The 23,546-nt window shown below is 35.4% G+C and overlaps 1 protein-coding gene across 1 annotated transcript in view; it reads left to right on the forward strand.

Moving 5' to 3' along the window:
- Window positions 1–13,752, forward strand: part of LOC121412911 (RING finger protein 17-like) — an 81,053-nt gene extending 67,301 nt beyond the window's left edge. The window contains exons 21-22 of the mRNA XM_041605672.1: window positions 5,493–5,773; window positions 13,427–13,752. Of these exons, the coding sequence (XP_041461606.1) occupies window positions 5,493–5,771 (279 nt within the window). The 3' untranslated portion in view covers window positions 5,772–5,773; window positions 13,427–13,752. The remainder of the gene's footprint in view (window positions 1–5,492; window positions 5,774–13,426) is intronic.
- Window positions 13,753–23,546: the final 9,794 nt, after the last annotated feature.

Here is a 23,546-nt window from a genome sequence, read left to right on the forward strand (position 1 = left end):
TTCAAAATGGGTTTGTCATAACATGAAATGGGCCCCATAGCTTTGAAGTAGCAGTTCTCACCAGGGAATATGCACTCGCAAGTTTTATGCTGGCCATTACACTTTCTGTGAATACCTTCTGATCGCCTCCATTGGTTAGATTTAAAACCACTTTAGTTTTCTTGAAAATCTGTACATTCCCCTCTTTTCCAATTATTACTGAGCAACTAAGCCTTCCTGACAATCCTCCATAATCCAGTCATTTGTCATGTTGTTCAGATTTCACAACTGTTCGGTGAAAATTAAGAGTACATTTCTTAGCTGATTTTGCATTTCGAAGCAGGAAATCCTTTTTTTACCTGAAAAAATCATTTCCATTCTCAACTCAATCATCATTATTTCATTTTGTCTAATAAACTAGAAAAGAAAAAAAATATTTTAGTGTTAGTCATTAAAAATATGATAACGATGATCAATTTGATTTGAACAATAACTCCTTTCTTGCCTCACATTTTCTATTAATTTTTTTAAAATTAAATTCTAGAAATTCAATTTAACTTCTTTTGCTTTTTTTCATACATGTAGCACAAAAATGGGAATAGTTAATACATTGAATGTGGTGTTTGTGTGGAGAAAGTGCCATTCTGAGCTTTAGCTATCATTCCTTCAGTAGCAAATGTCCGCAGGTTTTGATAAGATATGTATAGGTCTCCGCTTTTTAATGGTGAGTGTGATGAAATTATTTGCCCAAACATATTCCAGTCATTTATTGGATTTTTTTTGTTATAATTCAAAATATTTTTTTTTTCTTTAAAGCGGTTATATCAGGGTTGGCGGATGTAAATCACGTTGATTTAAATCGTGATTTAAATCATGATTTAAATCACCATGATTTTTATAAAAAATCATTGATTTAAATCAACTTCCATTGAAAATGTACAAATCATGGACAAAGTATTTGTTCAATGCAGTTTTAATTCTTCAAGTCAACTGAAAAACTGAGAATTAATTCTATATCAAAAAAAGATCAACAAAGTCTTCATATCTACTTAAAACAAATTAAAATCAAATTAATAAAATCAGGTAATTCCTTAAAAACTACAGATGTATGTTGTCAATTGGTACTCATTTTTTGTGATTATGTCGAGTTTTTCTTCTAAAATTTTACATTCTTTGTCAGTTATTATTAGTCAATTTCTTTCTTAACATAAAGTTTTCACATAATTCAAAGACTTTTCAGAGAGCAGTTTGTAAAAAAAATATATAATATTGAATTATATAATATTTAAAATTCAATGAGAAAAGGTTTGTTGGCAGTTTTCCAGTTTTGATCCTTCGCCTACACATAACTACTTCTGTCATGTAAAATAAAAAATGATACCTGCATGTAATCAACATATTTAACATGCCTCTTATTTCGTATTGTTACATTTATCATACATTTGATGTTTTAAATAACATAATTATAAAAATCACATTAACATAATGTAGTACAGTCATAATTTGACTGTTGAGAAAAGCTTTCTCTTATAAACCTTTTAAGTCACTGCAGCCCATTTTATGTTCAGTGCTACAAATAATGGAAGTTTTGTATCTGCATGTAATAATGGAAAGAGCTCTATAACAACAATTTGCAAAACTCAGAATAAACATTTAACACTGCATTTAAATGTTAAGATGCAGGTACTTCAGTTACAATCATTGGCAGTTGTAAGCTGTTACTTCTTTTTGTAATACATATGTTGTACATGTAATTTAAGCAGTTTTGCAGTTTTTATCCTTTAAGTTAAAAGTAAGTAGATTTTTTTTCATACTTCATGGATCAAACAGATTTTTTTTTAGAGAATATGGGAATAAAAATTGTAGATTAATGTAAAAAATCACAGTAACATAATGTAGTATAGTCACCCTTTGACTAAGCTATCTCTTATATTGTTCTCCAAAACTGAGAGTTTTGCATCTATATCTGTAGCAAGAGAAGAGCTTTTTATCAAACTAAAAAGATCCTAAACATATACAGTTGTAGTCTCTCTTTGACTATTGTAAAGCTGTGACTAATTGAAAAAAAATCATTGATTTGAATTATTTCTCTTACAATATACATGAATACTAGTAATTGGCAAAGGGTTTGTTGGCAGTTTTGATAAGGGATTTTTTCTCTTGGATTTTTAAATATTTGAATGAAAAATCCCAGAGGGGAATTTTCTCTACTCACTGGGAATTCCCTATGGAATATTCCTTCATAGGCCTATGTATGATAGAATTAAGTTCAGATACATGATTCCTCAAATTTATTTTTAATTGTCCATTTTTACTGGATTTTAATTACAAAATATGTGGTTAAGAACAATATTAGGGGTGAAATGTATAACATCAATATTGATGTCATTGTAAGAGTAAGGGGGGGGGGGATAATTACCCTTTTTTCGAAGGAACTTTTAGAAAATCAAAAAAATCTGATTTATAAAAAAAAAAATCCGATTTTTTTTATTTTAAAAAAAAAATAAAAAAAATGGCCAACCCTGGGTTATATGGATGTCCCCTCCCCCTTGTTAAAAAAAGCATTAAAAAAACATTCCTTTGGGAATGGACAAATGTTGGGCAATTGCAGAACAGCCTGGATATTTTCATGTATTTTAAGATGTTGCGAGTACAAAGGAAATAGAGGGGACCAGGAGCACGTTGAAGAAATTTATTGTGGGTTTGAGATGCAATTAATTGGTTGGTGACTTTTTAGAGATTTAGACAACATTAGAAAAAAGAAGCGGAAGTCGATCTAGTGAGAGAGAAAATGTTTGAGAGTTGATTTTCTTTGGGAGTAAGGGAGATGGATAGAAAAGGAGATTGGAAGCAAAGCATTTCCTCCCTGAAATACAATGAATTGATTGCTTATTTTCACAGGGACATTGAAAATCAACAGGGAGCTCCACTGTCATTAGCCAACTTGCTCATCAAAGATCTCCTTACTAATATGATATCATCTGTCGCTGATGGTCGATGCCATCAACTTCTCACCAGACGTTGATGTTTAAAACTGTAGCAAGAAAGGTGGATGGTGGATAAGTTGTGGTTTGTGCTTTTATAATCGCGAATGGGAGTTGATTAAAAGGGGTGAAAAAGAAATAGATGTTGGAGTCTGTTTAAAATCGCAACTGTGGTACTGGACGTTTCGATCGAACAAAGGTGTGAACCTCTGAAGTTTGAAACCATTGTCAGATCATAATGTTTTGTCACCACTGTCTGACATGGTATATCTAAACTCCCCCCCCCCAAAAAAAAAGCGAATATTTATTATTAAATATCAATTTCTGCAATATGAAGAGTATACTAAGTTGAACAGTAACTATATTTTTACCCCCCCCCAAAAAAAAAAAGAATGTAAGTATTGCTTAGAGCTTTCATTAGTCAATTAGCCTAGAGGACTCTTTCAGCATTGAGAACTCGGGAGGGGCTCTCAGATAAATCTAAGTCAAAATATATCCTTAGGGCTTTAACTGCAGTATTAATTTTCCACTTGATTACATTTTTTAGCACAAACAAACCATAAAAAATATGTCCCTTTCGTGAAGTTCTTGTGCATTCCCTGCATCTGTTAATTCATTCCTTATTGTCCGTTCCATTTTTCAGAGTGACTTTAATTGAGATATGAGAAACACATCTCCAGTTTCTTTTCCCACATGATTGTCTCTGCACATTCATTGATTTCTGTAGGGCCTATTGACTGGGTAAAGTATCGACAGGAGCCACTCATGGTTTGTCATTTAGAAATAATTCCCCCTATGCAGGCATGTTTCAGAGATCCATTGAGAATTTGATTTATTGAAACTGAAGCCTCTTAAAATGCAAAGCTCTAAGCCAGTCATTTTATCAGAACCGTGTTCTTGTTCTTTCTTGAACCTTGTAGTTTTTTTAGATTTCTGTCTGACTTTGTTTTCAAAGGGATATTTGGACTTGTCTTTGTTCTTTTCCACCCTCTCTGTTTCTTTTTCTTACTCCTTTATCATTCCTTCCTTCATTCGTCATGCCCACATTTTTGTCCTGCAGTCCTTCTCTTTATCTTTTTAAACTTGTATCCCAACCAGTCATTCCTTCATTGCTTTCCTTTCTTCTCTTCAGCCTCACTCTTTCTTTCTTCATTTCTTCCTTTTTATATATCATCTTGCCCATGTGTTTCTCAATTATCTGCTATTTTCCATTAATATGTTCCCTCTCCCCTCCTCCTTTCTTAAATTTTATTCTGATTCATCAACATTGACAGTTTTGACACAATCATCAACTACATTGTCATCTTCATCATCTTTTTTCTTCATTTTTGACAATTATTTTGTCATCTTCAGCTTATTATCTTATTCTTGTTTCTTTAATTTTTGACAATATTGTCAACTACTTTGTCATCTTTATCTTTCTTCCTCTTTCCTGTTTTCTTTCTAATCTTCAGTTTTTTCTGTTTGATTACCTCATTCTTTTCCCCCAACTTCTCTCCTATGGTCTATTATATTTCTTCAAATTTTATTGTTTAGTTTTTTCCTCCTTGTCCCTGAACGCATCTTTTCTCTTTTCCCCTTTTTATGTGTTCATCTCCAGCTGTGTCTCATTTGCCTTTTCATCTCAGACATCCTGTGTAGCATCTCTTAGGTATTACCAAACCTGACCGAAAGAATATCATTTTGCATTGTTCATGTTTGCCGTTTCTGTTAACTCCAATGTGTGGGAAGAGACCCCAATGGAGTCAACTCTGCCAGGGGTTTTCACATAGTGTACAATGTATATTCCTCTTTAGCTAAATGGTTAGACTATCCCATGTGAACTTGCTCAGTGTTTTTTTTTTATACATGAGCATTGTCTCTTATCATTTAAGAGTCCGTGTTATCACTAGGGACCTTTTTAGAGATTGACATTTCATCTTGACACCTTGTCATGTGACTACATGGTTTGAAAAGTAGATGGTTTTCGTGGGAGTGTTACATGAAACAGATGTAAAGTTATTTTTTTACTTACTAATATGCTCTGATACAATCAGATGCATGTATTTTGGTAGCTAATAACAGTAGATACATTTATAAGTATATGTTTCATGAAAAACTCCCTATGGCTTTAAATCTTCAAACTCTCATTTACATGTCACTGTTTTTATCAGTGTGGACACGAGTGCTAATTCAGCACATCTGATATTGCAATGAGTGCCAGATTTTTAATAGTGGAAGATTCTTATCAATGCAGACCCCCATAGTGAGAACAGATGGGTATTTCATAAAGCTGTTTGTAAGTTAAGAGCGACTTTATGAACGACCGGTGATTCTTTATTGTGGTAAAAGGTGTACACCAATAGCGTTTGATTTAGCGGGTAAGAAAGGTTCACAAGTCGTTCTTAAAATGGCTCTTAACTTCCGAACAACTTTATGAAACGGCCCCGAGGCTGAGACGTGGCATTTTGCTAACCATTTCTAAGAATCCACTCAGGTATTTATTTCTTCTTAGAAGTCCTCACCTTCATTCTTCATTGTCTTTTGCAGGAGGATGGCCCGATACCAATGATCAGCCTCTACGAGAGCACCACCCAAACACTTCCTATCTACTACTCACTGATCCAAGAAGGCTTGGCCGATGGCCTGGCAAACTCGGAAGAACTGCTAGTCAACGCAGCCTTCAAGGAGGTTGGACTCATACTCTCTGCTAGAGAGAATACAGTCACAGAGGTTACCGGAGCTACAGGGGTTGCATCAGGTGATGTCAGCAAGGGTGATGTGCTACCAGGCGTGTCCAAGGTTACACCCTCGGGAATGGAAGAATGAAGGTGTGTTAATACCCCTCCTTTTTTTTCGGGATCAATAACCCAGTCTGTAGCATTTTAACCCATTCAAGACTGGGCCCACATATATGTAGGCTGAAGTCAATGGAAAATGTGTGTGATAGCAACATTATTCAGTCACCAATGGGTTAAGATCTATCATTTCTTGAGACTCTGCCCAGTATAGGGTTTTTCTTTTTCCATATGTTAATCATGTAATTGACAACACAGTGGAGGAAAGGGAATTTCACCATAGTTGGAAAGGGTAAAATGTCATAAGCAAATGTAAAGCATCACTTGCATGCGTGAAATATTGTTGGTCAAATTACAGAATATGGTATATGGGTAGAGAGTGGGGAAGGTGGAGAGGTAGGGGTACAGTGATCTATGTGTACACTCATTTCTCTTTTTTATATAAATGATTCTAACAATATGAGAATAGAAACTAACTGACTTGACAACATATGGTACAATGCAGTGGCAACAACAAGCTGAAGAATAATACTGATTAACTTGTTTGAAGATTGAAGAAGTAATGCAAAATATGGGGAAACAGAGGGGGGGGGGGTAAATAATGAATATGACAGAAAAGCGAAGGAAGTTTATTAGAGAGAAATGAGTTTGTGTGTCATGTTCTTATTTTTGTTAGTAAAATGAATCCACTAGACACACTCACAACATGAAAACAGGGCAAACAAAGGGCAAAGGAAATTGAAGAAATTAAGAAATAGGACAATTTTTTTTAATACTTTATTTGAGGTGAAGAATGAGATGAGGGTAGTGAGAAAGACATTATAAAGATAAACATCAAATAAAGTCATCTTTAACTTCTGAGATATATATATGAAACTGCAGTGAATTCATGCCTTCAACGAAATACAGAACTAATTTATCAAAATCTGTCTTTTCATGAATAATATTTCCGAGTGTGCCAATTACCCTTAGGAAACTAACCTCATTTTAAATATTCCTCTGATGGTGTCTAGCCTATATATCAGCTTAATCCATATACCCTGGAATATCAAATTTGTTTAAGATTACATGTCAAGGGTTCCATTGTGTTCAGATAAAATCGAAATGTCATTTCATCTGTTATCAGCAAAAACGTTCAGGGTGTGGTCTGTTTGGGTTTGTAAATATCTTCATGGCTTAAATTGATCCAAGGTAATCAATGTCATGACTTTGATGCCCTTCTCATTAACTCTTATTTTATGGTGTCCTTTTTATTTCCCCCATTTGCGCTGTAATGTAAACATTGCTCTACAGAGAATCCTTGTCATACAAGGACTGTACATAAAAATCCTTGAAAAAAAAGTTTTACCTCTTCAAAAGAAAGTATTATGGTTTTATAAACCATTGACCTTTTTTCTGTTTTGACATGAACTGATGTATCTTGTTATTGCATTTCTTTTTCCAAAGTGACTTTATCCTGCCTGCCATGACCAAATTTAGGGTCGATACGATGTATCGACCCTAATTTTGTTCATTCTACTGTGAGAATTGGTCTTTACTTCAAAACACTTGCTGGACTTTACTTGCCCTGCCTGAACTTTACTTGCCCTGGGAAATTGGGCAAGTGCTTATAAATGTAGCACCCTGTATCCTGGGTTGCAATGAAATAAATGGCACAGAATAGTCGTCATTCCTTCCAAGCAAGTTGCATCACTTAAAAAATTTTGTCTCTTCTCTATTTTTGGAGTACATGTAGATCTACTTGCACCTTATTCTGCTGCAAGATATAGGGGCCTACTGGTAGGGGGATACTTGTACCTCCATGTCATTTACAGAAAAGTTAAAATTCCTTCTCAAATTCATTCATATTCTTAAATACCCTGATAACATGATGAATTATTCTTTTTGAAATTACCATATTTTGTGTGGTTTCTTTTCTCAAAATCATATTTTCAAAATGAGATTGGGTATCTGCATTTCAGCCGCTTTCCCTCAAATTTGGCTTCATGTATTAATTTGTCTGCAAATGTTCGGATTGATGGATGTACATGTATGTCTCTCTGAATTGAATTAGCAACGTAAATTTGTTGTTAATTGGTGATTTTTTAGTGTGATTGTTCTTGATTGGAAGTTTATTCATGTTCCAATATCAGGTGATGACAAGGCCAAAGACCCTCTATCTAAATTGAATGCACATACAGTTGAGGCCAGAAGTTTACGTACACCCAAGAAAATTAAAGAAAAAATGACACTTGCGAAACATCATAAAATTTACTGTATCGTATAAAATGTTTATGCTATCACGACAAATTTGATATCAAATAAACGAGTATGTCATGCCACTTCATCACATTGCTTTGTCATCAGGAGCTGAAAAATATTTAGGCATTATTTTTTTTCCCAAAATTCTTCATATTTCAGAAAAGTAAAAAAAATAAAAACTTGACAAAAACATTTCATATTTTTGCTAGTTACTTCTCAACACAAACATTCAGTTCAGATAACTCTTTTTTTGTTGACATATCACGATAGAAATGACATAGATCATATATTTGACATTTCTATGTAACAATGTTTGAAATGTAATAACAGACAATATAATACATTTTGGCACGTAATATATTATATCTTTAAAGAATATTCACGAGAGATAATTTTTCTGGAATCCAATCATGTCCCCGAAATATAATTAATAAGCTCTTTCATTTGATACTAAATTTATCATGGAATTATTCATGTTTTGAAGATATTTTAATTTTACGATGTTTAATTAAAGCGAACAAATTAATTTCATGGGTGTATAAAATTTTGGCCTCAACTGTACATGCATACACCAAGAATTATACTTACGTGTTGGCTTCCTCCAGCCACGTGATGATAATCATTTCATCCGATCCACGATTTCCCGCAGAAATGGATCATCTCCTTGCACACGAGATAAGAGAGCGAATTCCCCATAATGGGATAAAGAGGCTAACATTCTGTGTGCTAAGCTCCTAATGAGGGTATTACTTAGGCTGATTGATATCATGGGGTCGCCTTGGCAGCGTGGCCAGGGCATTCAGGGAAGTGTTCCTCTGACTCCGTGGACAAAGGAAGAGATGGGGTTTCCGTGATGGTGAGCACGTCCTTGTCGCCCCTGGCTCCACGGCCTTAAATGTTGAACTTCCATGGTGGTTTTTGTCTTTCATAAGAGGGGTGTAATGTCAGATGAGCTTCACGGTCGACCAGATTGAGGTGTGTTCTCAGAGCTTGTTTGTACTGTACATGTAAAAGAACCTTTCCATTTAGACAGCATGAGTATGGATTTTGCTTGTGTCTATAAGGAGGAGAATCTAAATTTCACTATGTGCTGGCTAGTCCAAAAGGTTCATATAATGACCAGTGACCAGGCAAAAAAAATATTTTTGGTTTTCGGGGGCTACTTTGCACAAGTTACTGTGTTACTGGCTTACATTAGATAAGCTTTAGTATTGCAATTAATAGGGATTTCAAGGGCTCCTTTCTTAGTTTACATGGGTCTTTTGAGCATCGGGGAGGGGGGGGGGGTGCTAAATTGCCCCAGCCCCTGTGTAATTTTTCCCCTGTAAGTGACTACCTTGAAAGGTAGCAGACAGCCTTGCTGACTTATGCAGCGTTTTCCTCACAAAGCCCAAAACACTTGCAATGAAAAAAAATTAAAGAAATTATATAATGCTGTTATATATAAAACTATAAAACTGCAAACTACGAAAGGGATGGGATATGATTTGTAGACAAATTTTCCGGCATTACTCCGATGTGTTTATGATCGCATGCTCGATCTGTAATGAAAATTACAAGTCAGAAAAAAATTGGAACCAGTGGGATTCGAACCTGTCATCTACTGCTTGCCGGGCAGCGACTTAATCACCATGCTATTCTTGTTCACGGCCAAGTCACGATGAACTGGAATTCAAATACCCTCGATCCTCTTCTTTCTGACTCATTATGCAAATGCAGTGGAAAATAGATAATAAAGTAAATGAAGATGCTTTAATAGGAGAAATTATAATTAGTAAACAAATTTTCCGGCATTACTCCTATGGGATTTGCATACCTATACAGAACAAATATTTGTTCTTTTGAATCCACCAGAATGAGCTTGAATTGGGATTCCCTGTATGAACATAAAGTACAATCCTAGTCTATTTCTATTCTGTGTAAAGCTTGACCTTTATTTTAATTATCTTTTCTTTTGAGGCAGGGGGGTCCACCCTTTTAGAGATATACTGTATCTAATTAAAGGAGAATGATACCTTTGGAACAAGATAGCTTGTGTGAAAACTGAAAAATCAAATAACAGATCAAGGAAATTTTGAGAAAAATCAGACAAATAATGAGAAAGTTATGAGCATTTGAATTTTGCGATCACTAATGCTATGGAGATCATCATATTGGCAATGCGACAAAGATGTGTGATGACACTTGTGAACAACTCTCCCCATTACTTTAGCATATATTTCACTTAAACTGCCTCTTTTATCACATCTATCAGTAGATCATGTGTTCTTTCTGTAATACAGATGTTTAAAGAATACATCATGGATAAAGTGATTGTATCACCATAAGAAAGAGCAAAAAGAGACATTTTGGGGGTATTTTAGACTCCATCAAAGGGAAAGTTGTTCACATGTGACACCACACATCCTTGTCGCATTGCCAATAGGAGGATCTCCATGGCATTAGTGATTGCAATATTCAAGTGCTCTTTAAATAACTTTCTCATTATTTGTCCAATTTTTTTCAAATTTTCTTTGTTCTTATTCTTTGAATTTTCTGTTTCGAAACAAGTCTATTTGTTCCAAAGCTTTCATTCCCCTTTAAGAATGACCTCGGAATCATAAACCAGATAGTGATTTCTTGCATAATCCAATGGCTGTTATAAACTACTTTATTTCCTCAAACATTTGTAGCCTTCTCCAGGTAAAAGAAAGGTATTCTTTCCTTCCAGTTTCTATATTTATTACATGTACAAACTATTCATTACACATCAAACGGCAGAAAATAATCATTAGTAATTCATTATATTTCCATTGAAACTAAAGTTATATTTCTGCAGATTTTTGGGGAAACCTCTAGTGTATTATGTGCCTGAAGCTATTCATAAAAAAAACTGTGGAATTATTTTTCTACATTAAAATTGGCATTCTCTGTAGGGTATAGTTTTGTAAATCATAAAAACATAGATGAAGTGATAAACGTCATTATATTATTTTCAATTATCAATTTGTAATCTTTTGAGAATTATCTAATCTAATAGAGAGTGTTTGTATGAATGCATCATTTGATTCTTTGGGGTACCCTATGCAGGTTCAGCGATTGCTTTCTCGGAGTGGGTAATGTTGCCTGGGGGAAATTGCAATTGGAATGCCTACTGAAATATGCTTTTCACACTGAACTTTTTGTCCTTAAAAACGGGAAATTGGTGGGGCTAAGGAGGGTCTTAGCCCCACCAATTTCCTGGCGTCAAGCTTAGCACACTTCATTTTCACACTACGTTTTAGCAGAGTGGGCTAGCACGGTAAATAGTATGGTACTATCTGGCCCTGCAAAAAAGCAGGGTTAGCCGGCTTATTATGGTGCTAGCACCACAATTGCGGTGCTATGAGATGCAGTGTAAAAATGAAACAGGGCTAAGGAAAGTGGGGCTAAGCATTAGCCAATCACAGAAGTCGAATTGCACGTTAATCACACTCTGTGTGGTAAAATCATCAATATTCATGAGCTGACGGATAGTACGGGATTAAGGCATTAACCAAGGTTAAGCAGATAGTCTGGTGTTAAGAAAGACGGTGTGAATCGAAAAAATGATAGTATTGGTTTAAGGATAGTCCAGGGTTAAGGATAGTGTGGGGTTAAGGAAATGCAGTGTGAAAAGCATAATAGTTGAACTTTATCACTGTGCTCCCTTTGATTTGAACCCATTAACACATCTCCATAGATTGTTAATCCATTTAATTGAATTCAATTCCTTGTGTAATTTCCTAATCTATCTGACTAGAGTGATAGTCATTTTGTGTGAGTGATTTGCCCATGTATACATCGTACTACATTCTAGTTAGAAACGAATCATGACTAGAAAATTACAGGGCTGAAATGGTAGTTGCACTGAGCTAACCCTTTGACAAGTAAATCTATTGAAAGAAGATGTATTAATGGAAAGTGTTAAACATTTAGGGATATTTCGGTGAATGCATGTATTTTTAGATTTGGTTGAGGGTGTCAACTCATATTAAACAAAATGGATATGTAGGTGCATAGCTCCAATTGAAATTTGTGCATTTGAAATATAAAGTATTTGGATTTTTTTCTTTTATATCCTAATCTGTGATAGGTATTTCAGTTGAAGTTGTATTTGTGGGGAATGGTATAATATTGTACCAGTATCTAAACTGAAGGCATGTATATCCATTAGTAGAAGACTGATATTAGAATTTTCTTAAAAAAACATTGAAAATGGGCAACTTGAAGGAAGAGAGATAGTGGAGATAGAGAAAAATATATATATGGAATAAATATATATTATATAACATGTAATAAATATATATATACGTTTTGGGCCTCTTTTTGTCTTATCGTCTTATTTATTTATTAATTTTATTTCCAGGCAAGAGACAACAAGAATATATACAGTGCGTCCCAGAAAAAACTGAAACCGAGATTTAGCGATCATTTATCATAGCTTAATCATAAGGAAAATAGACAAATGACCTACCAATTTATAGCTTAGAATCTCCTCTTTCATCTGATACTAGTATTACTTAGATTATTTTTCATTCACGCATGAGTGACCAAATACAATTTGAAGAAAGGATATCAAAAACTCATTTGGCGGGGGGTATCTGGGTTTCAAAAAGAAAACCACATTTTTGAAAAGTTCAATATCTCCTCTTTAATTTGATACCTAAATTACAGAAAATGGTCAAGAAATAACAAAGTTCTGGTCATTTGAATAAGACTTGAATTTCAATAATTTCATAAAATGAAGAGGTTCTCCAGGCTGGCTTTCAAACTCACTTGACACACCGTTTTGTTGACGATCAGCCATGCATTTTGTTCACCATGCGAAAGCTTCTGTGGGAAACCGGTGAAAACATGTTTATCTCATGAAATTATGGAAATACAAGCCTTATTTCAAATGACCAGAACTTTTTATTTCTTGACCATTTTCTGGAATTGCAGTACCAAATCAAAGAGCAGATATTGAACTTTTCAGAAACGTGGTTTTCTTTTTGAAACCCAGATACTCCCGCCAAATGAGTTTTTGGTATCCTTTCTTCAAATTGTTTTTGCTCACTCATGTGTGAATAAGAAATAACCTAAGTAATATCAGATGAAAGAGGAGATTCTAAGTTTTAAGTTGGTAGGTCATTTGTCTACTGGGGTATTCTATTTATGATTAAGTTATGATAAATGATCGCTAAATCTCGGTTTCGTTTATTCTGGGACGCACTGTACAAGAGGAATAAATTACCACAGACTAGTGCCTGAGGGTGACTAAAAGAAAAACTTCTTTCTGTTATGAAGGTCTCCTCACTAGTCAGGGTTTTTGACATAATTTTCTGTTAGCCAGTATATTTTTTTCTGAATGCATTATCTATATGGCTTCATTTAAATTATAATGATTAGATGGTTTGATGATGAAATATGTTTTCACAACTTTTCTGTCTTCATTTATCTTTTCAGATGTGAACTGACTATTGAAAAACAAGTGGATAACCCACTGGTAGCCTGTACAACTCTTCAAGATTCATATTAAATGCAGTATTTGTCTGTGTCAAGATAATGACCTAAAATCATAATGCAATAATGATGCATCATATTTTCCCTACTTATTTCATGCTTTACTTGAATGTTCATAAAGCTACATGTACCTTAGTTGAGGCTTGAAAATTCATATGGGTATATCTGAAGTTTTTCCTTGTTAGTGAACAACATTGCCAACATGAAAACATTATCTGAAAAAGAAACATCTCTTTCATTCTTTTCCTTTAAATCCTGACTATCAACAAGTAAGTTGTTTTGTGTATCTTTAGCTTGTAAACATTACAAAAATCTCGTAAATTTTCATGATAATGGTAATAGAAAGTGTGACATAATTGATTTCTCTCCAATATGGAGCATTCTTTCTGGTAATTAATGTCACAATAATCGTTTTCAAAGAAGAATAATACTACACAAGCATTATACATTTTGGAAGAGAAACTGGATAGTTTAGAATATGAAGAGAAACAGTAGAAAAAAATCAACATCCTATTTGAAATTTGTTTAATAATTATGAAATGATAAGCTATGTTATACACAAGTCCATAAGTAATTGTTAATGTCATGGTATAGGAAGGATTATTCTTAATTTTGAATATGAGCTTTTTTTCTGCTGCAGCATTTTTTGCTAAAAAGAAATTATTTCCATAAGTGATGATGGCAATCGGCAAATATAATTATTGATGATAGACATGCATTAATTGATTCCCATTATGACTTGAGTATCATGTTGTAAATGCTGCCCACTGCTGTTCGAGTGAGTGTTGCATATATCTCTGTATGGCTAGAATGGTGTCATTTCATGTCTTTCAGTGCAGAATGAATACTTTAGGGGCCTGTTTCATAAAGGACTTGCAACTGTTGCAATTATGGCAACTACCATGGTATCAGGGCTCAGCAGCCAATCACAATCGAGTTTACCATGGTAGTTGCCATAATGGTACAGTTACAACAGTTGTAAATCCTTTATGAAACGGGCCCCAAATTGAAAAAAAATAATGTCTTTACCAGTGACATGTGATCTGTAGGATATTAGTTGATTTTGTTGGTATGACTGTAGCTGAAGTCACATACAATAAACATGTTATTGATTTCAATGTATCTGTTCTAACATCAAAAATATGGATCTAATCTTACTATCAATCTTATCTTTATGTTATGGTCATGCTCTCCAAGAAAACATAACAGTTTGTTGCAATTGATTGATGAAAACATAAGGAAAACATAAGGTTTGTTGCAATTGATTGATGGCATTATTGTTGAAGAATCAACCTATTGAATTTTAGGGGCAGTAATTATCTGAAAGTGCCAAATGCAAAGGTCAAAAGATGTGTGTGTTCATTTCTTTGCCAAGACGTGCCTACTTTTATTTGTATTACATTAAGCCAACGGCAGCTTTACCGTCATATAATTATGTTAAGTGTACATAAGTATTTGCTGAATGTTTTCCAAAGAAGGAACTTCATGTGTCTCAATCATCATGATAGTATTTGTTGTCCAAGATGATGAGAAGGATGAAACTTATTGTTCTTAAAGCAAGTGCTTTTTTTTGTTAAAACTGTAAGATCCAAAGATATGGATTTTATTATTTATTTTTGTATTTTATACAGACATTGTTTCAGAATATACAGAGATGTGTTTGTTTCAATCATTGATGTTTCAATGCCACGTGAACTGCTACTGATTTTCGAGGAAGCCACAAGTTGCTGGCCTTTACGATGGAAAATAATTAAACAGTGTTTCACTTTAAAATTGAATTTTGACTCCAGTTATGTTCTTTTATCATGTTTGTGTTATGGCTCACTCTGTCTGTTTGTCACCCCCTCTTCTTCTCCATTTCCCTCCCTCTCTCTCTCTCTCTCTCTCTCTCTCTCACACACACACACACACACACACATCTAAAACACCTTTTTCTCTGCTTGTGTTCTTTGTTTAGCTCGGTTTGTGCACCCATGCCTCTTTATCTCTCACAAAATGATCTCTTTCTTCTTTTTCCCGGTTCTTTAATTTAGTATGATTTTTGCTGTTTTAGGTCAGTCACAAATACCATTAAGAACTGCTATCAATGCTGTACGAATGAATTCTAGACCATTTTGTAAGATGTTCTCAAGAAGGGAGTACAAAACCAGCGTTTGCAGACCGGTTATAGACAGTTTGAAAGTTTGCAGCTTGGTTGACAGTCTTTTCCAAGATGTCCTCATGAAAGAAAAATATGATTTAACAAAAAAATGTGAAAAAAGGAAGTCGAACTGCTCAAAAGATAGGATTTCTTTTAATTTGACAACAGCAACAAATTTATGCTCAGTTCCTTAGGTGGTTGACGTTTGTATGAATACAACTGGCATTCCCTTACCTGTTAGATTTATTTGTAATGGCGTATTAATGCCGGAAACACCACCTTATTAAAGTAAATGGGGTCGTTCTTGTTGTTTTTATGTAGTTATTGCTATCTTCCAATTGGGATGTTTTCCTTTTCTTCCCACCTTCAGGATAGATCCGGGAAAATGTCTAGAACAACATATTAACAGTCCTCATATCCTCCTTGAGGGTTTTCCATAATCCAAGATGACATCCAAAATGGTCGCCATTCACAGAAAATTGACAAAACTCACTCATTATCCGCTATACAGTGCGTATCAAAAAAAAGTTTACACTTTGAAAAAGCCCTGGAATGAAAATATATACATGTGGGTAATTTTTTCACATATAATATTGGGTTTGGGTCTCATCTATCCAATGGAAGTAAAAGTTTTGACAGAATGTTACATTTGAGTGAGTACTGTCCATTTTTGTAAAGCTCACAGAAATCTGTTTGCGCAGAAATGCTCGTTTTCACACTGTGTCAAGGGGAAAGGGCGAAATCAAACTTACCCTTCGAAACATTTCTCATACATTTCCCTTGCACTTTTAGTCAGTTGAAATAAAACGGATACATTCAAGCATTCTGTAACAAGTTTGCCACCCAAATTGAAATTTCAACGCTTAGTAAACACATCCTTTACCTTTTTTGTGCCAGCTGGATATTAGGACATAACTGTATCTGAACAAAAGTTTATATCAGACATTTCCAGCAATTTTTCACTAAGTTTTTATCATTTAAATTAGGTTTACATTTCATTTTTCATTTGATACTTGTATCTCCACACTTTTCCCTAACTTGACAATGATTAACAAAATTAAAATCAGGCCCAAGCCATTTCATGTAAATCACAGCTCAGTGTAAAGCAAATATCGTCACGATGGCCTCGGTGTGTTGGGGAGTAGGGTGGGGCGCAATGCACTTTTCGAAGTGTTTTGGGCAAGGAAACAAGTTTAAAAAGGTAAAAGATATCTTCAAATAAATTTTACTCGCTAAATTCCACGTGTTCTTCGTGATTAAGGTCTACATTTATTCGCATAACTATTTCAAAGTTCTGCGCAAATAATTTTTCACTAACTTTTTATAAGTAAGTGGTGCTCACTCAAGAGGAAATATTTTTCGACAATTATATCGTCATTTGCTGAAATGGAGCTGTACCAATGTTAAAATGTGGAAAAATCTTCAGGATATTACAAATGTATAATTTTATAAAGTATAATTTAATTCTGTATCTTTTATGAATGAGCGAGACCTGCTACTTTTTTGCGACTTTTTCAATGTTTTACTCATATTATGGTTTCACTTCACACAAACCTCGCGAAACAAAATTGAGATCTTGCAGGTAATCACGCGTCAACAATATTTCCGTTGTGTAAAACAGTATGATATTGCAATTCTGACAAATAATTCCAATAGCATCAGTAACGAATGCAACGGGTGTTTTTTACATTTCTGATTTCTATGTGACCATTACCTTCATTTGGCGCAAAGAAACAGACATGGAAAAAGTGGGTTGTTGGTGGTGTTATCTGATATAGGAGACTATATTAGATAGCCAAGACAGCCAAGCGCGATTGATCAATTGCGCGTCACGTGATATGATCGAAATCCATGTATTTTCCCAGCCGGTCCACCTTCGATGAATATATTGACTAACCGGTCCATGAATATATTTTACGTGTATGGCGCCCTCTTGTGGATTACATGTTACCATGCATTATCAGCCTGCCTTGGACCTGGACTGGGCTCGAACTTAGATTTAGATCTAGGGCTAGGCCTAAACAAAGTTGATTTGAATAGAAAAGGGTCATTCACTGCGTTAGACTAACGTTACTTAGATATATATAGATCAATATCTAATGTTAGATCTATACCAGTTCAATCAATCACTTTGAATATCATAAACATGCTGCACGCATGCATCGTTAGGCCTAAGGCATTAGAGGCTATTTAATATAACAGATATTGACTGATGGGATGTGTAAAAAAGGATTAATATTTTCCCTCGTGATCATATTTTCCCTCAGCGCTGCGCGCTTCGGGAAAATACAAATCCGGCGGTCCAAAGAATGTTTATATTACACACCCCATTAGTCAATATCTGTATAATATGCCATCTATGCACTAAAAATCGATTTAATATTTTGAAAAATATTTTTTACAGGTTTTTATGATTTTTTTAGTTTGCACTGTATTAATTCTTTATATTTTAGTACTTTTCAGGGAAAAAATAGATAGGTTATTAAAATCAGTAGATGTATTTGTTTCACCTCCTGCAGATGTTTGTGAAATTCGAAAGAATGATTCAGGACTAGGTTATTATGAAATAAATTACGGTCGGTAAATCTATATGGATTATGTGTGATTGGTTAGCAGGGCGGATGATTTCATGGGGACAAGTTTTTTTTTTGTTTTTTACAATGCCCATATTATAACTACATGTACTTAATATGCCCATTCGCTCTATATCACCACTCTCCCCAGCCCCTCCGTTCCGCTCTCCCTCTCTCTCACCGTCAACTCTTTCCCTACACACACACTCTCTCTCCCTCTCTATTTTCCCACCCCACACACTCTCTCCCCTTAGTAATCCTCCACGCAAACACACTCCCCAAATACCTTCTCCACACTCTCATATTCTCTCACACACAAAATTTATTTCTCATCAACTTTTTCTGTTAGTTACACATACTCCGCCACATAGTATCTCCCACTCCCACACATGCGTTTTTTTTCTCTCTCTCTCTCTCTTACACAGAGACTTTCGTCCCTTTTGTCTCCTATTCAGTCACAAAACAAAATCTGTGCTCCTCCCCAAATCTTTCTCTTAGTTACTGACATCCACTCTCTCCCCTCTACCGACCAATCTTCCTCCCACACAAACTCTTTCTGACTCCCCAGACAAAAGCATCTTATTTTGTCCATCATCAACTTCATCCACTCATAGGCCCGTATTCACAAAAGAAGTTTACCCCCCCCCCCCTCCCCTGGGTTTAAACATCTTTTATGAATTCAGGTCATACTATCTACAGTAACTATCAACACCCCCCCCCCCCCCCCAACCCTCCTTACTAGATTTCATACGAAAACCTATAAATCGGTCATGGCAGCGACAAAACAAGCAAAATTCATCAAACTGTTATAGTAACTGAAGCATGTTTACAAATCTTAAAACACCTGCAACCTGGAGTTCAAATCATTTTGACTGTGACAATAATTGCTCTTGATATGGTTTTTAAATCACGACTACATCATGCACTTGCTTGAAAGAACGTATTATAATTGTCCGTAGATCTTTATCATAATTACTCGAGGCCTACTTCTGAAGAGGTATTGTCCATGTATATGCTTCTTCACGTGCATAGTAATGTTTCGATATATTTGTGACTTATGTGCATATTTGAGTTATATCAGTAACTTTATCTTTTGCAATAATAATGTCTTTGTCTATTAAAGGTGATGGGGATCATTGTTAATAATTATATTCATCATTATCGTCATCATTATTTACATTTGTAGTATTGTTCTTATTAGAATTAGTATTCTCAAAATAGACCTCTTATGTCTAGTATTAAGGGTTCGGCCCTTTTCCAAATTTAGACAAACCCTTAATACCGATGAGTCAGAATTTTATCGTTCTGAACTTTATACCCCACTATTATAGCTACACTGTTTGAACTTATGTTACTTTTTTATGATATCCTATTGTTTTTTTCTGTCGAAAAAAATCACGCAATATTAGCTTAAACATAAATTGAATAGAAAATTGTTTCCAGTGCCTATGTTTACCGACACAATAGGCGTTTTGGCCCTAAAATTCGCTTTGGGACACCGTAACTTACGAAACGTTAACCCGGGTAGTTAGAAAGCTGCAATAGCCGCCTCCTAACAGAGTCGGAAACGCACTTCCCATTGCCTCACGCTCCGTACACAGACGGTCAAATTGGGTGGAAAGGCGCAGTGTCCCTTGCAAATTTGAGTTTGGATATTGCTTCTTTGTAATAAACCAGCAAACAGGAACCCCATTGTAAAGCATCCACGAGGATTCACATTGCACGGTGTTTTTGAACTATTTCACCTAGATTTCCCCTGGCCGTTTAAATTATCCCCATTTGTTGTGACGTATGACAACAAATATTGATTTGGGATTCGGGTTACTCGGGTACTGGTTTGAACTAAAGACTTATATTTGCTCAGAATTCAATGTACTTTCCATTTTTTGTGTTTGTGTCCAATTTCTGTGTCTTGTATTTTGATTTCTGTGCACTTTGATGTATCTTATTTGGGATGATAATGTATCTTATATTTAAATCTGAAAACGTAACCTATTAGTATGAACTCTTACCGGTTTTAGTGAGAACTCAAAACCCAATAAACCAGCTTTATTGTTGCTAGTTAATAGCAAGAAAAGGCAGGCGAAATTAAGTTTCACATCAAAATGCGCAATAAGTGACAAAAATAAGCCAATCACGTTCAATTACTATTGATCATCGTCTCTTTTGAAAACATGACAAGATCAGAGATCTAGTCATATGATCACCTTCTTTTATGTAGAAATGACCAGATCTGAGATCTTGTCATCTGATCGTTAACTCGTCTGTAGACATGACTAGATCCCAGTTCCAATTATCTGCTCATCATCTTTACCGTAAACAGATCTAGTGATCTGATCATCATTACCTTCTGCAGACATGACGAATTTTCAGTTCTTGTCATCTGATCATCATTTCTGTACTGGAGACATGAATGCCAAGAGGCCGTTTCATAAAGCTCTTCGAAAGTTAAGAGCGACTTTAAGATCGACTGGTGCAACTTTCTTACGCGCTAATTAATCACCAATGAGCATTTCATGGTGAATATACCACAAGAAAGGATCACCAGTCGTTCTTAAAGTCGCTCTAAACTTATGGACAGCTTTATGAAACAACTATAGTCCGTTCATCATCTCTTATGTAGACATGACCATGGAAGCTTGTAAGGGCCATCTAGAATCTAGATGTTCAGATTATCATCCCAACTACATCCCTTAGAAAAAAAAATGAAATGACAAGATCACGGATCTTCTAAGGGATGTAATCTATATGTTGCAGAACAGATGGTCAGGTGACATGATCTTGGATCTCGTTATGTCTACATTACGTGGGACAATGATTATATGACATGATTGATCTTAGATCTCGTCATGTCTGCATTGTGTTGAAGACAACCAGATGGCAAGATTTCGCATTTCGTCATGTCTATATCGTGTCGGAGAGATTTACCACGATTTTTGTCATCCTATAATTTCTTTAAAAAAGTCAAGATGATCATGGCAATGAGATCCAAATTCTCGTCATCTGGTCATCTCTACAAAAGGAAATAGACACGATAAAATCTAAGATTCTATGTACTGATCACCCTTCTACAGGATGACGAGGTCCGATCAGCCTATCATCTCGTCTTGCGAATGTTGACATGACGCAGATCTTGTCAGATCTTGTAATGCAAAAATATCATTTACAGGATGTTGACATGAACAAGATCTATGACTGAGACGTTAGGGGAACATCCCGGGGGGCCACTTACATTGACGAGTGGATACCATGCGCGACAAAAAAAACGTAAAAAGGATGTCTTTTTCACGATAGGGCACGTTACGTACGTAACGTGATAAGGGTGTCAAAAACACAAAAATAATGAAAAAAGGGTATCTATTTCGCTCGGAAAATTACGTGTTTAGGGTCGAATTTGCGGGGATGATAAAACAAAATGAAAATGTTTTATAAAGGATGTCCTTTTTGCCCCAACACTTCGTGTTTAGAGTCCGATTTGCGCGAGGTGTAGAAGTGGGGTCGTACTAAACCAAATAAGGTACAGCGGACGACCGAAGGACCCGTAACAATAAATCATTCCTCTACTTGTTTAGGGGTTCATTTCAGGGAATATTTGCCAAGAGTATCGTTTTGTTTCCAATACTTGTTAAGGGTAGGGTTTCACACGCCAATACTTGTTAAGGGGTGCATTTTCAGAACATGGAAATTACGTATTTAGGGTGCTTTTCGAGACCCCATGGTCGCGCATGGTATCCACTCGTGAATGGAAGTGCCCCCCCCCCCGGGGGAACATTTCATGAAAGGTCTTGCCGAGCGTTTTTTTTTTCGTCTACAAGCCCTGTTTTATCAGTAACAGTGCTTGTCAGGCAATGAAATTCAAAGAAAGTTGACATATCTGACAACAAAATGTTGATGAAATGCTCATCTGTTCATTTTTTCTACAAGATATTGACATGACGAGAGAGTATCATTACCTCCTCCCGATGACACTTTTATGCTTCCATGTTAAACCATTATAATTTGGATTCTTGTCTGAATTTCCATTAGCCCTTTTAAAAAACCTATTCTATCAGATCTGATCTCCATCATTCGCATACAGTTGCTAATTCATATTGCCACCCCTAATTGCAAGTTGAAACCGTATTCAATGTAAACACCGCGAGTAAATGATACAATGGACGTTTACCTTTTTAAATGTTGCTTCAAATTAAAGAGTAAACAATTTAAGTGCTTCCCATAATATAATGTTATGCAATACTAGCCCCGCCAAGACAGAACATGAATTAGAATCATCGTCTTTTCGTTCAAATGAAAAAATATATAAATGTGCGCAATACCAATTAGAGGATGACAAATATATCTTTTAAGTAATTTAGTCCATTTTGTAATAGCTTTCAGATCTCATTTTAATGGTACTCTTGTAAAGAACGCGTTATTCATCCGAACAATGTACTCTTTTAAGGTTGGAAGGCTAGCGCTGACATGCCTTGAGATCGGTGTTTTCAATAATTACAATATTACATGCAGTCGCGACTTGGTTTAGTATCCTCAATACTGGTTCGATCTAACCAGAATTATTTAGATTCTTCTTGAAAATATTGCTATCATAACCATCAGCGGATCAAGAAGAAAACCTTTTTAATACATTTCAAAACCGATCGAGTTAGATGCGTCGGCCTGCAGTAGGTCTATATCATGCCGTTACAGCAAGTCCAGGTATCACCTTTTGCAGGTGGCCCAGGACCTTCTTAGATGGACCTGGACTTAAAACGATTAGTGGCTTAACTAAGCCTGGAATAGAGGATTTTCATGTAGACATCCCTGTGAGCGTGAAATACAGGGACCGGGTTTCATGGTTGGCCGTCTCTACAAGTCAGTTCCCGAAGCGATTGGGATCGGGGGATTAAAATACGTCTTCAATCCCGCCGAAATGAAACTTAGACGGTAAGATCTAGTGGCCGTTTTATTCAACATCACTGAACCATATTGGTTTATTCATGTGCTGGCATGTGGGGTGTATATGAGGGTGCATGTGTATCCCGGACTCCCGGTGTTCAAGAGAGCCTATGCACATTTTGTGGGCGTTTGTAGCTTGTGTTTTCGATAGAGAGTGCCTGGTATTACCTAAGCAAATATGACTATAACATCACCATTAACATTATCAAGATCCCAATGTTTTCGCATTACATTGATCAGCCTGCGGATGGGTCCTAGTTCTGACAAGTTTTAGTGGTATTAGTAGGCCTTATATTAACAAAAAGTAGTAGTAGTCTTCTTCTTGTGTCATTACACAAGTATTGTCCAGTGTATTATTATTATTATTAGTAATAGTAGTATAGTAGTAGTAGTAGTATAGTAGTAGTAGTAGTAG

The sequence above is a fragment of the Lytechinus variegatus genome, chromosome 4 (genome assembly GCF_018143015.1).
Source record: "Lytechinus variegatus isolate NC3 chromosome 4, Lvar_3.0, whole genome shotgun sequence".
NCBI classification, from domain to species: Eukaryota; Metazoa; Echinodermata; class Echinoidea; order Temnopleuroida; family Toxopneustidae; genus Lytechinus; species Lytechinus variegatus.